We start from the raw sequence: 13,820 nt of genomic DNA on the forward strand, positions 1-13,820 counted from the left end.
AAAACACCTGGAGGGCCCAAGTTTGCCCATGCCTGGTGTAGAACCAACCTCAGATAAGGGATAGTGACTTAATTCTGTCATAGACCAAAGAGAACGCCGGAAACGAGGGCCTCGAACTCCCTGAGCGGCCGCCAGTCACACGCCTATCATAGAGACCGGGAGGAACTCGAGGCTCAATGCAGACGGCCGGAAGGGTTTCCTTCCGGTCCGGCGCGCTCCCCGAGTTCACTTCCGGTGCGGTATCCGCCCCCAAACATGGCGGCTGGAGCTGCCTTTGCCTTGATGGCGGCCGCTGAGGGAAGGCGCGTTTTGTGAGCGCCGCGGCTTCTCCTCCTCCTCGGGTCTTCTGCCGTCGAAGGCGGGCTTGGGCGTCGTGCCATGGCGCCGGTGCAGCTGGAGACGCAGCAGCTGGTGCCTGCCGGGGGAGGGCCGGCTCCCGCGCCCGCGCCCCCCGCAGCGGCACCCCCCGCCGCCAGCCCCGGCTACCGGCTCAGCACCCTCATCGACTTCCTGCTCCACCGCACCTACGCGGAGCTCACCGTCCTTGCCGACCTGTGAGTGGCAGCCTTGCTTTGCCCTGCCCGGGGGTCCTCTGCACTATCTGCCAGGGCTCAGGTTGATAGAAGCCTGGGAGTCGCGTTTGTATACGCCTCAGTCAAAGGGGGCTGGTGCCTCACCGGACTACAAATCCCACGGTTTCATGTCGCTGAGCCATGGCTGTCAAAGTGGCACCAAACTGCATTCATTCCACTGTGTATAGCGATCCTTTGTTGCATGAAATTGCCCTGTTTTGTGTTGTTTTTTTAGTTCAGGCGTGGGCAAACTTTGGCCTCCAGGTGTTTTGGACTTCAACAGCCTACGGCTGTTAGGAATGGTGGGAGTTGAAGTCCAAAACACCTGGAGGGCCAAAGTTTGCCCATGGCTGTTCTAGCTTAAGCCACAAAAGCAAAATAATACATTGGTTTTGTTTGAAAGAGATGAGTTTGTGGAGTGGAGGCTGTCAAGTTACTGTCATGTCTGCATTGCAGGAATGGGAAACATAGAAATAATGGCACTTAGCTTGGAGTCCAAATCACTCAGTTAGTAAAAAAAGGAGCCCCCGGTGGCGCAGTGGGTTAAACACCTGTGCCGGCAGGACTGAAGACCGACAGGTCACAGGTTCGAATCCGGGGAGAGGCGGATGAGCTCCCTCTATCAGCTCCAGCTCTTCATCCGGGGACATGAGAGAAGCCTCCCACAAGGATGATAAAAACATCAAATCATCCAGGCGTCCCCTGGGCAACGTCCTTGCAGACGGCCAATTCTCTCACACCAGAAGGGACTTGCTCCTGACACGACAAAAAAAGTTAGTAAAAATATGTATTTATTTACATACTCTTATTTATGTATCATCTTTCTTACTGCTGAGGGGACTTGAGGTGGTTTACAACATACTAATGCAAAAATTCAATGCCGACATACAGTACAAGTACAGGTCAAAGTCTATGTGTATGGCAGATTCAAGACAGTATATACCAGGAGTGAGAAAAACATGCCATTCTCCAGATGTTTTGGCATTTAGCCCCTAGGCTGCTCAGAACGTGGAATGAATTGTTGTATAAAACATCTGGATCTTTCCATTCCTGACCTCATCTCATTTTCCCTTTTATGTGTGTATATGTGTGCATGTCTGGACATGAGATCATGACTCAGCATTTTATATGTGATTTTAATCTGTTTGATAGATTGCTATGTGTTTTTATTGCTTATATGCTTAGATTGTTTATATTTTTATGAGATGTGTTTTATTATTTACCTGTGCGGCATTGAATTTTTGCCAGGTTTGTAAGCTGCCTTGAGTTCCTTTCTAGGTCAAGAAAGGTGGGGTAGAAATGAAGTAAATAAATTAAAGAAATCATAATAACTAATTACTACATATAACTATGAACTTAAAATCATTAAAACCACTAAACATAAGACATACATAAAATTTAAACATTCAGACAAAGCATAAAAATCATCCTAGCATACATTAGTAGAAGTAGATATTTGAGTGTTGTAGTCGTCAACTGTATAACTAGAAAAGTTGTGACAATATACATGCTGTGTATACAAGAATGTGGTGTGGGTCTTGGCTCACTGTGGAAAAATAATTGCCAGTCCTGCACATCAGTTAGCCACAGCAACACTGCTGGAAAAGGTGTTCATGCTGGGCAGAACGGTTCCTGCCTTTAGTATTGAATGAAGAAATATGTGGCTGTTTCTGTGTCCTGAGAGGTGTCTGTAAGAAGCCCTGATAGTTAATGTGAGATTTGGGTTAAATAAGATTTTCCAATAGATAAATGTGATGCTAATAAACACTGGTATATCAACATCAGCTATTCTCTCACTCTGGCAAATGCAGATGCAGCCTGTCAGCTGCGACAGCTAATGTCAAAAGAGATGTCCATACACCAGATACTCTGAAATATTTGTGTATGAATTGATCTGCATAGCTCTCAGTGGGCTAAATGGGTCCCGTCTATTCCTGTAGAACTAATTTGTGAATCATGATCACTGCAGCAAAAACACAAATTGAAATTGGCTGTAGCTAACCTTCTTGTCTGCTTCTGTCAGTTAATGCTGTTACAGAAAATGTGAACTGTTCTAATGATGTTTATACAGCAGTCAGTCTTCCATAATAATATTCAGGTTTCAGTATCCCAGTTTATATACTGTGAAATCTTCTGAATGCTAGGTGACATAGACATATTGATTTAATCATACACACATTCAGGAGAAGAAACTTTGAATATTAAGTTTTTACCAGGGTCAGAAAACACATAGGTCGCATACTCCTAGTAATCTTCCTAATCTCTACCCCAAAATCCACTGCTATCACAATGTCAAAACATACCCCTTTCCCTTATAGTTTTAATTTAAAATAAGACATTTGCAGTACACCTGCATTCCTTCCAAGCCCAGTAGCACCCTAAGAGGCGTTACTAACATCCACCTTGTAGCTGGATTCCAATGAAAACAGTGCTTTTGACAGGAAACTCCAAATATTTGTAGTTTCACCAGTATGCCCATCCTGCATAAGGGTTGATTTAAAGGAAAATCAGAGGAGAAAGGGTAATTCTTTTTGCTGCCTAAATAAATAAATATTTTTTTCTTGCCTGCCTCTCTTACAGCTCGAGATGGGTTACAATATTGTAAAAACACATTTACCTAAAAACATTATTTAAAATAAACATATTAAAACATATTTCCACAAGATATATATTAAAATACCCAAAACAGAGATTAAACATAAAATGCAAGTTTAAAATTCATCAATAAAACTGTCTGGGTAGACCTGTCGGAAGAGATAGGTCTTCACTTGTGTCTTAAATGCCGACAGCTGATCGGATCCTTCCACAGTCTTGGGCAGCCAATGAAAAGGTCCTCTAGGTGGTTGTTGCCAGTAGGGTTCTGGCAGGCTGGAGCAGATGCCCCCCAGAGAACTTCGGTATTCGGAGAGGATTGCATGGAAGAAAGCGATCCTGTAGGTAACCAGTAATTTGATGTTGGTGGTCAGGTATAGCTCCAGGTGTGCATGTTAGTTTCTAGAGATTAAGACGCCACCCCTGTCTTAAAGTGTTAAAAGAGTAGGATCAAAATAAAAATGGTATCTCAGTGCGTTGTGGGTGTAGTTCACTATGTAGAACTGAACAGTAGAATGTTTTGTAGCTTTAATGGGGTTGCAGTCCTTCTCAAAATAACACTTTGTTCTTTCTTTCCTCCCCCTCCCCTCTTTATTATACAGATTACCAAGGAAAACCGATATGGAAAGGTAAGTTGAGTAAGGACAAATGAAGTGCATTGGTTTTAATGAAATTTAACTATGAAATCAGTGGTAAGCCAAATCAAATGTTTCTTCATATATGTATACGTATATTAAAGGAAATAATATTATGCTGAATTGTGCTATAGAATAATACTGTTTCCCCTTTCCTAACCATCTAGTTTGAACCTCAGATCATGCAAGATTGTTTCACATGTAATCCTAAAGGACAATTTGGTGGTTAATAGATGAATATGGGCACATATTGTTCTCTATGCACACGTTCAGTGTATTCAGTTGCTTTTGCTATCTAGTGCACATCATAAGTTACCAGAAAATGGTGGAGTGTGTTTATCTTCCATACCAGGATTACTAATAAAATAAACTGTTATAGCAGTTAAGGACTAATTTCTGAGGATTTACATAATAAAGCTTCTTTCCTGTCAGGAAATTGGGAACCAAGTTTTCAAACTTAAATTCCTTCTGAGAGGTCTATTATTTAACTTCAGATAGTTAAATATTTTGGGGAAATAGAGCAGGATAAAAATAAAGTTGTTGTTATTATTATTATTATTAAATAACAAAGCAGACATGGCTCAATATTTTTGAAAATATACCATCTGCAAACATGGTTAAGAATAATTTCAGAATACTAAACCATGGAAAAGCATTGACTGCAGTGTGGAAAAAGTTATAATTGGATTTGTCAACTTGCTGGTCTCCTGCTATGCACATCTGCTGGGGTAGAACTAATCTTGGAAAGCTAAACAATACTTCAATTGTATATCAGGGATATAACCCATATTACATCTCAGGTCAACACTGGATCGCAGTTCTTTCTGTTCTATGTTCACTTGTATTCTTTATGAATTGCTCAGAAATTATGAGTCTACAGGTAATGTTATTAAAATCTTATCACTGAGGTCAAATGCTGTTCAAGTACAGTATATGTGTACTTTTGAAAATGTAATTCTGTGGACACTTAAGTCTCATTAAAATCACATAGATGTATTTCTGAATAAATATCCATAAGATTGGGCAGCACATTTTTTTTTTAGTTTTTCATCTCATGTCCAACCTTTGCTCAATGAATCAAAGTTTAGTTTGTACATATCGTGTATGTCCGTGTAATTTTCCACCCCTCAAATTTTCATCCTTCTACACAGAGTTGCGGGTTCATGGGCAGTTTTAGCTTCCCTGCTCAGACTACAGTTGTTCTGCTTCCAAAACCTTTAATGAAGTTGTCCTGACTTACTGCCCTATTTTCATGATGCAAATGATTCCTGTTTTGGGCATGATCTTTTCAGAGATCATGCTGCAAAAACAGTATTGGACGAACCATGTGTTTCACATGTTGCCCGTGCCTGTCATAGTAGATAAAATAATCTATGTTATCCTAGTATTGTAACAGAGGCATCTTGTTGACATCTAGTAAGCTGACACTTGTGATGACATGTCACTGTGAATTGTCATTAACTGGAATTTGTCATTAACCGCGATTAAGGTTTGATGTGGGTTTTCTGCTTTAGGGGATGTTTTAATTAACTGGCTTAGCTGTCCTCCATTCAGCATTTAATGCTGTAGAAAAATTGATGAGCAATTGATTTACTTGATTTCCTTAAAAATATTGCTTGATTCTGATACTTTATTTTGTGAGATTTATTAATTTCACATATGTAAACCAAAAAATGGAAGTATCTGTCCCGAAGCATGTTAGTTAAAAACCTAAAATACAAATAAAATACAAAATGAATTTGAATTCTGTGGTCTTCAACAAGCATTGCATGCCAGAGAAGAGCACTTGAAGATGTCTTTATATATATGTCTTTATATACACTTGTTAGTATCAATAAAGAGTGTTAATATATTGTTTTAAATAAATTGTTTACAATAAAGTCTTTGAACTAAATGCATCCAACTGTACCTGTATTTCAGTCACTTTACCTTCACTGTTGTGACTCTGTTGTTTTCACCTATATATCACTAGTTGCATTGATATCTAGATTAGGGTGCAGCATTTTTCTTGCATCACAGTCAGTGGTTGGAATTACATTTGACAGGTTATTCTTACTTTAACTCCTTTAATGCATCTTCTTTCAAAATAATGTGAATTATAGTTACTAAATGCTCCTCTTTTCTTTACAGAAAAATAGAAATAGTGCAATTTGCAAGTCGCACACGGCAGTTGTTTGTTCGACTGTTAGCCTTGGTAAAATGGGCAAACAATGCTGGAAAGGTTGAAAAATGTGCGGTAAGTTCATGCATTTCAAAAAGAAATTAATAAAAACAGAATGGCTGCTAATTTTCACCGTTAATTGGGAGTTTGGCTAATATTACTCCAATTGTTCAAAACCATGGTTTTAATAGACATGCATATTTTCCCCCTTTGTGGTACAATGAATAAAGCATTTTTTGAAAACAACGGCCTACTATAGCTGGGCACAGAGTCATAGAATAATAGAGTTGGAAGAGACGGGCTATCTAGTCCAACCCCCTGCCATGCAGAAAAAGCACAATCAAAGCACCCTCGAAACATGGTGATTCAGCCTTTGTTTAAAAGGGCAGGTCAGAAACATTTTTAAAAGGAATGAGATCATGATTTTGTCCTTCAGTTTGACCACATTTTAATTTGTGAACTGTGTAGACTTATAGTTAATCACAAATTAACTGTCATTTTGTATTTTACATACACAAAATGCAATGTTTTGAAATTATGGTTTACACTTGTATTAGATGTTAACGTAATTTGTATTACTGGATCATATTTAATTGTAGTAATAATAGTGATATTGTTTCTAGACTGTTCTCTTCGTAGCCAAGGTTATTACGTATCCATTAAGTCAAGCTAGCCTGTGGGAAACATAGACTAACTTGACTGTTTTTTTTTATTAAGAGAGAGGAGTAATTTTATATAAATTCATCAAGTAATTTGTGGCACTCCTCCCATGATTCTTATTTTGTCTTTTAAAATTTTGATTAATAATGTATCTCTTGTAAGAATTTGTTTAGGCAAATACCAAGACACTGTACAACAATCATAAAAAGTTGTTTTAAGCAATGTCTACAATTGTCCATAATGGCAATTTATTTTCATGCATGGGCCCAAATATATATTTTATCAAAAACATACTTTTGGACAATAGAATTTAGTTGGATTTTTCGGGGGAGTTTAGAGATGACTAAAGGGATTAATTTATGCAGGGATTAATTTATATTTTACAGATGATATCAAGTTTTCTAGATCAACAAGCCATTCTGTTTGTTGACACTGCTGATCGTTTAGCATCACTAGCCAGAGATGCCTTGGTCCATGCCCGTTTACCTAGCTTTGCTATTCCTTACGCGATTGATGTATTGACAACTGGGTCATATCCACGGCTGCCAACATGTATACGGGTAAACAACTTCATAATGCAGTTAAAGTGTTGTCTTAAATGTCTGTCACACTTTGTTTTCTGAGATTAGCGTGTTTGTCATTTTTTTCTCCCAGATTTCTTGCTTTTTTGATTATATCTTTTCAAAAGCATTCAGTTGTTAAAATACTGTATGAAATATACTTCTAAATAAAATTACACCTTGATTGGATGAACGGGAATTTATATGGCATGAAATAGAAAACTCTGTGTTAAGAAGATAAAATAGTGTGTGTATATTTCAGTTCTTCAAAACTCCTTTTCAGGCTTCTCCAGATAAAGTTATCATTTTAAATAATGTCTTCTCAAACCAGAATTATGCAAATGGGTAAGGTCTGAGAGCAACTTTTATGCTGCAGGCACCGCTGAGGTCCACCTGGATTACAAAGCCATAATAATAACATGAATAGCCCTAAGTGGATAGATGTACATTTCTGGTTCTCAAAATTGGTATTTTTAAAAACATGAAACAGTTCAGGGAGACTTTGTCAATTGTTGCATTTGGAGGCAGCCAGAAAAAGTTATTTGGGGATTCTGCTGGTGTTCAGAGCTACAAAAACATCCCTGGAGGCATTCTAGGACCACATTAAACCAACCCTGTCTTAAAATATTTTGAGTAAGTTTTGAATAAGTATGAAGGTTTGTGTTTGTTTGACTTGCCCTTCTTAACAAGTTCAGTGCATGTTGATAGCCACAGTTTTCCAAGAAACAGTATTTCCTTTCCACTGTGCCCAATTTTGATTAGTTGTGTTAGTTACTCTGTGATCCATAGATTTTTGTGTCCAGTCGATTTCTATTAGTCCAGTGTTTCTCAGCCTGTGGTTCCCCAGGTGTTTTTACCTACAACTCCCAGAAATCACATCCAGTTTACCAGTTGATAGGATTTCTGGGAGTTGAAGGTCAAAACATCTGGGGACCCACAGGTTGAGAACCACTATGAATGGGTCAGCAAATTACTATTTCATTTTCCACATTTTATCAAGTGTTCGGTCTAGGCTTAACGTCTTGGCATGTTCTGTCATCCAGATATGATGTGCATCTATTTACAGTTTCTGCAAGTTCTTAAGTTATTTGTGATGCTCGTGAGTGATGTGCTGCCTTTCCCACTAAAGTCCAGCAGATTTTTGTCTTTAGTACTAAAACTAGTTTAAGATGCCACAGGAGTAACTTAGTTTTAAAATAAAATAGCAATAAAACTGCAGTTCTTGTATTTCACGTAAATCCAAGCAGCTTGTTAATTCTTGGCCTGTTAAATAGATATTGAAATAAAAATTTTTGCTCCTTATGCATGTTTACTAAATTCTTAAGTGAAATGCAGAATAACATAAATTGACTAAATGCGTCTAATCTCTGTGTTAATAGGATAAAATAATTCCTCCTGATCCGATAACTAAAATTGAAAAACAAACAACATTGCATCAGTTAAACCAGATTCTTCGCCATCGACTTGTGACAACAGATCTTCCACCACAGCTAGCAAATCTCACAGTAGGTAAGTATTTGAGCTGCTTTACTTGAAAATGTCAAATATAAGTTTAAAATACTTTCTGTATTTAAACTGAAGCAATGAGAAAAATGGGACTCAAACTGCAGGGAGATGACATTTGGATTGATTACCGTGTGGGTCAGGCAGGAATAATATGATTTTGAAGTTACTTTATTCTCTCTATTTCTAGTATCTGCCCCATTTCTTCAGCTTCTTTAACCCAGGTCAGATATGCCTAACCATCTGTGCAGTCTTCCCTAGTCATTATCATTAATTTTTCCCTCTTATTTGACTTTTCCCCTTAGCCTTGTCAAGGTGTTCTCTTTCATTTCTTCCTTTGCTTATTGTCCCTTCCTTTTTCCTCTTTAGCTGCAATAATCACACACATCATTTTCTTTTTCACATTGAAAAAAAGGTAAACAGTAGCGAAGATGACTTGTGGATCACTAGGATTAGACAATATTGCAGATGGGCAAAAAGTAGCTCTCAAAACGTGGCAGCCTTATTCCTTCATTGCTGAAAGAAGTGCTACTCTTCCATACAGACTTCTATATGTAAAAATCAGACCGAAATAAAATACCACAGGCAGTATCTAGAATGAACTTAACTCTATAAAATTGGAAGTACACTTAACATCTCAATCAGTAAATTTTATTTCCTTTCTCATTTTTCCAGTAATGAAACTGTTACATTTATTGGTCAGTCAATCTTTACATAAACTTCCTGCATACATTTCTTGTAGAATATGAGAATTCTTTTCACAATTTTGCCCAATACATGCATTTTAGCAAGTACTTTCTTTTAATGCATGTATTTATATTGTTTTCCAAAACAGTTACAATTGTGAATGCACTTCTTATTTGGAAGTACAAATACTGAATGAAGGTACATTTTCGTCATGCATTCATTTTGGAAATATCAGTGAGATTGATTCATGTTAAATTATGAACCAGGGCTTTAAGGGATTTTCCTGTGGGGCTCCACAGAATTCTTGTTATCCATGTTATTTAAATGTATGAATATTCTGGGAAAGATGATACCTTGATTGGGAGTCAGGTTGTCAACCCAGTAAAGTCTCTAAATGTTCTGTTTAGAATGATATGATACCGAATCTCTATGGAACACTCTGACATAGGGACAGCGGGGACTCTTTTATCTTGTTGAAAAAACAGTTTCATAGTTCTGAAATTATCCCTGCCTGTGGGTGTTTTGGCTGTTGAGTGTGTTCAGTAATATCTTATCAGTTGTATCAGCAGTGTGAGCTGCATCTTTTCTTGAAGGATAGCCATGATGTTAGTGTAATTTACATGTTCTGTGGTTGATTTATATTTTAAGACATAGCCTTATTAGTCTGGAATATCAATATGGAATGGGCTCTTGTAATGCCTTAGAGACATCTCCTTTCTGGCTACCAACAGCATCTACTACATTTCATTTAACTCCCTTTGCTATTCATATGATTATCTACTCATCTTGGCTTTGGGCAACATCTTCTCTCTTGCCTCTGTCCACTGTGGACCAACTGAAAACTGTAATTGTCACCACATCAACATATTATTATTATTATTATTATTATTATTATTATTATTATTATCTTTATTTGTACCCCGCTAGCATCTCCCAGAGGACTCGATGCGGCTTACACAGGCCGAAGCCTCAAACACAATACAATAGAGAATATAACATCACAACAACAAGGCAGATCAAACAATAAGCAAAATAACATAACACCGCAGTACTAAGCAAATCAAACAATAAGCAAAATAACAACAATGGCAGTACATCAGGACATTATTAAAAACTGGTTCGGCCGGCGCACTGGGGTACAAGGGTTAAAAGTGCTGAATGGCAGGAGGCACGTAAGGTTAAAAGTGCGATGTGCAGCGACAATTTGTTATGCTAAGGTGCTACTAGGACTTGGGGTGGGGATTCCTAGTCTGGGAAGGCACAACGGAACAGCCAAGTTTTTAAGTTCCTTCTGAAAACGGCTAGAGTGGGGGCCTGTCTGAGATCTTTTGGGAGGGCGTTCCAAAGTTGGGGGGCCGCCACAGAAAAGGCCCTGTCACGTGTCCCCACCAAGCGCGCTTGCGACATGGGTGGGATCACGAGCAGGGCCTCTCCAGATGACCGTAACGAGCGCGTGGGTTCGTAGATGGTGATGCGGTCACGCAGGTAGGGTGGTCCCAAACCGTTTAGGGCTTTGTAGGTGAGCACCTGCACCTTGAATTGGGCTCGGAAGACAAATGGCAGCCAATGGAGCTCCTTAAACAGAGGGGTAGACCTCTCTTGATAATGAGCTCCTGTTAGTATCCTGGCTGCTGCCCGCTGGACCAATTGAAGTTTCCGAGCCGTCTTCAAGGGCAGCCCCACGTAGAGCGCATTGCAGTAATCCATTCTAGAGGTGACCAAGGCATGGACCACCCCAGCCAGATCAGCCTTCACGAGGTATGGTCGCAGTTGGCGCACAAATCTCAGTTGCGCAAAGGCCCTCCCGGATACTGCCGACACCTGAGCCTCAAGTGTAAGCGAAGAATCCAAGAGGACGCCCAAACTGCGGACCTGTGGTTTCAGGGGGAGTGTAACCCCGTCCAACACAGGTGACCACCCTATACCCCGATCTGGTTTGCGATCGACCAGGAGGACCTCTGTCTTATCGGGATTGATCTTCAGCTTGTTCTTCCTCATCCAGATCGACACAGCGGCCAGGCACTCGTCTAGCACCCGAGAAGCCTCCTTGGAGTTAGGTGGAAAAGAGTAGTAGAGTTGTGTGTCATCCGCGTAGAGATGGCACCCAACTCCAAAACTCCGGATGACCTCTCCCAGCGGTTTCATGTAGATGTTAAAAAGCATGGGCGACAAAATAGAGCCTTGCGGGACCCCACAGGTCAAAGGCCAGGGGTCAGAGCAGGCGTCTCCCAGCTTCACCATCTGAGTTCGTCCCTCCAGGAAGGACTGGAGCCACGACAGAACCGTGCCCCCAAGGCCCATCCCGGAGAGACGACCCAGAAGGATACCATGATCGATGGTATCGAAAGCCGCTGAGATGTCCAAGAGAACCAGCAGGGTCACACTCCCCCTGTCCAGTTCTCTGCGGAGGTCATCCACCAAGGCGACCAAGGCTGTCTCGGTGCCATGACCAGGCCTGAAACCAGACTGTGACTGATCTAGGTAGTTGGTATCGTCTAGGAAACCCTGAAGCTGAGAGGCGACCACCCTCTCCAGCACCTTACCCAAAAAGGGGAGGTTGGAGATCGGCCTGTAATTATTCAGCACCGTGGAGTCAAGGGAAGCTTTTTTGATAAGTGGACGGACCACGGCCTGCTTCAAATTAGATGGAAAAATTCCTTGCTCCAGCGATGCATTGACAATCAGTACAAACCAATCAAGCAACCCCCCTCTGGCTGATTTAATGAGCCAAGATGGGCATGGGTCTAGAGATGAGGTGGTCGCTCTCACAGCCCCAAGAATCTCCTCCACTGTTTCAGGTAGAACAAGCCTAAAAGAATCCCATAAAACTGGACAAGCAGGTGCCTCCGTCACCTCTTCTGGCACTGCGATGGAATTGGAGTCGAGCTCGAGGCGTATCTGGGCGACTTTATCTGCAAAATGGTGTGCGAAATCGCGACACCGAGCTGCGGGGTCGTCAGGGACCTCCTCCACCACAGGTGGGTGGAGGAGTTCTCCCACGACCCGAAACAGCTCCGATGATCTATTTGCTGCAGATGCTATACGAGCGGTCGTGAATGACTTCCTGGCCGCCCGTATGGCCACGGAGTATGCCTTAAGAGAGGCTCTAGCCCGTGTTCGATCAGATACATCTCGAGATTTCCTCCATTTGCGCTCTAGCCCCCTTCTCGTATGCTTCATCACAGCCAGCTCCTCGGTGAACCAAGGAGATGGCCTGTCACGACGCAACGAGATGGGGCGTTCGGGTGCGATCGTATCTAACGCCCTGGCCATCTCCCCGTTATAGAGAGTTACCAAGGCGTCGATAGAATCGCCAGGCTCCAAGGCAGGAAGAACCCTAAGATTCCTCAGGAATCCGTCCGGATCCATCAGTCTCCTAGGGCAGACCATCTTAATTTGTCCTCCACCCCTGCGGAGGTTTAGGGTCGCAGTAAGTCTAAATGTGATCAGATAATGATCAGACCATGACACTGGAAGGATGTTTTGATCTTCCACTCTGATCAATTCATCGTCCGCCACAAAGACAAGGTCGAGAGTGTGCCCAGCTTGATGCGTGGGGCCAGATATTATCTGTGACAGTCCTATGGCCGTCATGGTGGCCATAAAGTCCTGAGCTGCGCCAGATAAAGTGGTCTCGGCGTGGATGTTAAAGTCTCCCAGCACCACCAGGCGCTGGGAGACCAAGGCCGAATTAGAGACCACTTCCGCTAACTCAGACAGGGAAGCAACATACCCACAAGTTCTGCATTACTCTGAATATCTGTTGGGCAAATGGGCTTTTTAACAAAAGGCCCTCCTCATAAATGCACAGCAGAGTAACTTATTAGCAGCAGCGTGATCCAGCACTAGTAGCAAAAAGTGACAAAAACAAAAAGTACACAGGCCAAAGTTATTTCTTCCTTAGGAGGCTTTTCTTTATAATAAAATAATATAGTTTCACTATTTACAAGAACAAGGTTTCCATAACACAAATAAAGTTCTTTATATGTCTTTCTTTGTTTCCACACTGGATTTCTTTCTCATGCAGATAAACAGCTTCACTCTCACTGAGCTTCCTCGCACATCGAACTTCCACAAGAGCTTTGCACGGTAGCTTTTTACACACAGCGGTCTTCACACTGGAGCTTCACACACAATGTCTTCAACCTGGGGCTTCTCTCACAAAAGCTGCTCACACCAGTCTCCTAAAAACTGAAGCCTCTCACGCTCAGGCCTGTCTGAGGCCTTTCTCTCACTGAGGCAAACTAACACTGGAGCCTTCTCATACTGATGTCTTCTCATACCGAAGCTTCTCTTGCATTGAGGGCAACTAACACTAAGACATACTAAGCTACTTATATTGAACTGCAGCTTTTGCTGAGTCACTGCATCCATTCAACCCTTTCAATGCTTGACTCACATTTTTGTAATTAAAATACCTAGTTAATTTTAAATATTTCTGATAATATCC

At 41.1% G+C, this 13,820-nt stretch overlaps 1 protein-coding gene across 2 annotated transcripts in view; it reads left to right on the top strand.

The window, feature by feature from the left end:
- The first annotated feature begins 224 nt into the window (after positions 1-224).
- MED14 (mediator complex subunit 14) overlaps positions 225-13,820 on the top strand; it is a 44,202-nt gene continuing 30,606 nt past the window's right edge. For both annotated transcript variants that reach the window (XM_060770189.2, XM_060770191.2), the window contains exons 1-5: positions 225-554; positions 3,767-3,793; positions 5,930-6,035; positions 7,007-7,180; positions 8,560-8,689. In XM_060770189.2, the coding sequence (XP_060626172.2) occupies positions 379-554; positions 3,767-3,793; positions 5,930-6,035; positions 7,007-7,180; positions 8,560-8,689 (613 nt within the window). In that variant the 5' untranslated portion in view covers positions 225-378. The remainder of the gene's footprint in view (positions 555-3,766; positions 3,794-5,929; positions 6,036-7,006; positions 7,181-8,559; positions 8,690-13,820) is intronic.

The sequence above is a fragment of the Anolis sagrei genome, chromosome 3 (assembly GCF_037176765.1).
Source record: "Anolis sagrei isolate rAnoSag1 chromosome 3, rAnoSag1.mat, whole genome shotgun sequence".
In the NCBI taxonomy this organism is placed as follows: Eukaryota; Metazoa; Chordata; class Lepidosauria; order Squamata; family Dactyloidae; genus Anolis; species Anolis sagrei.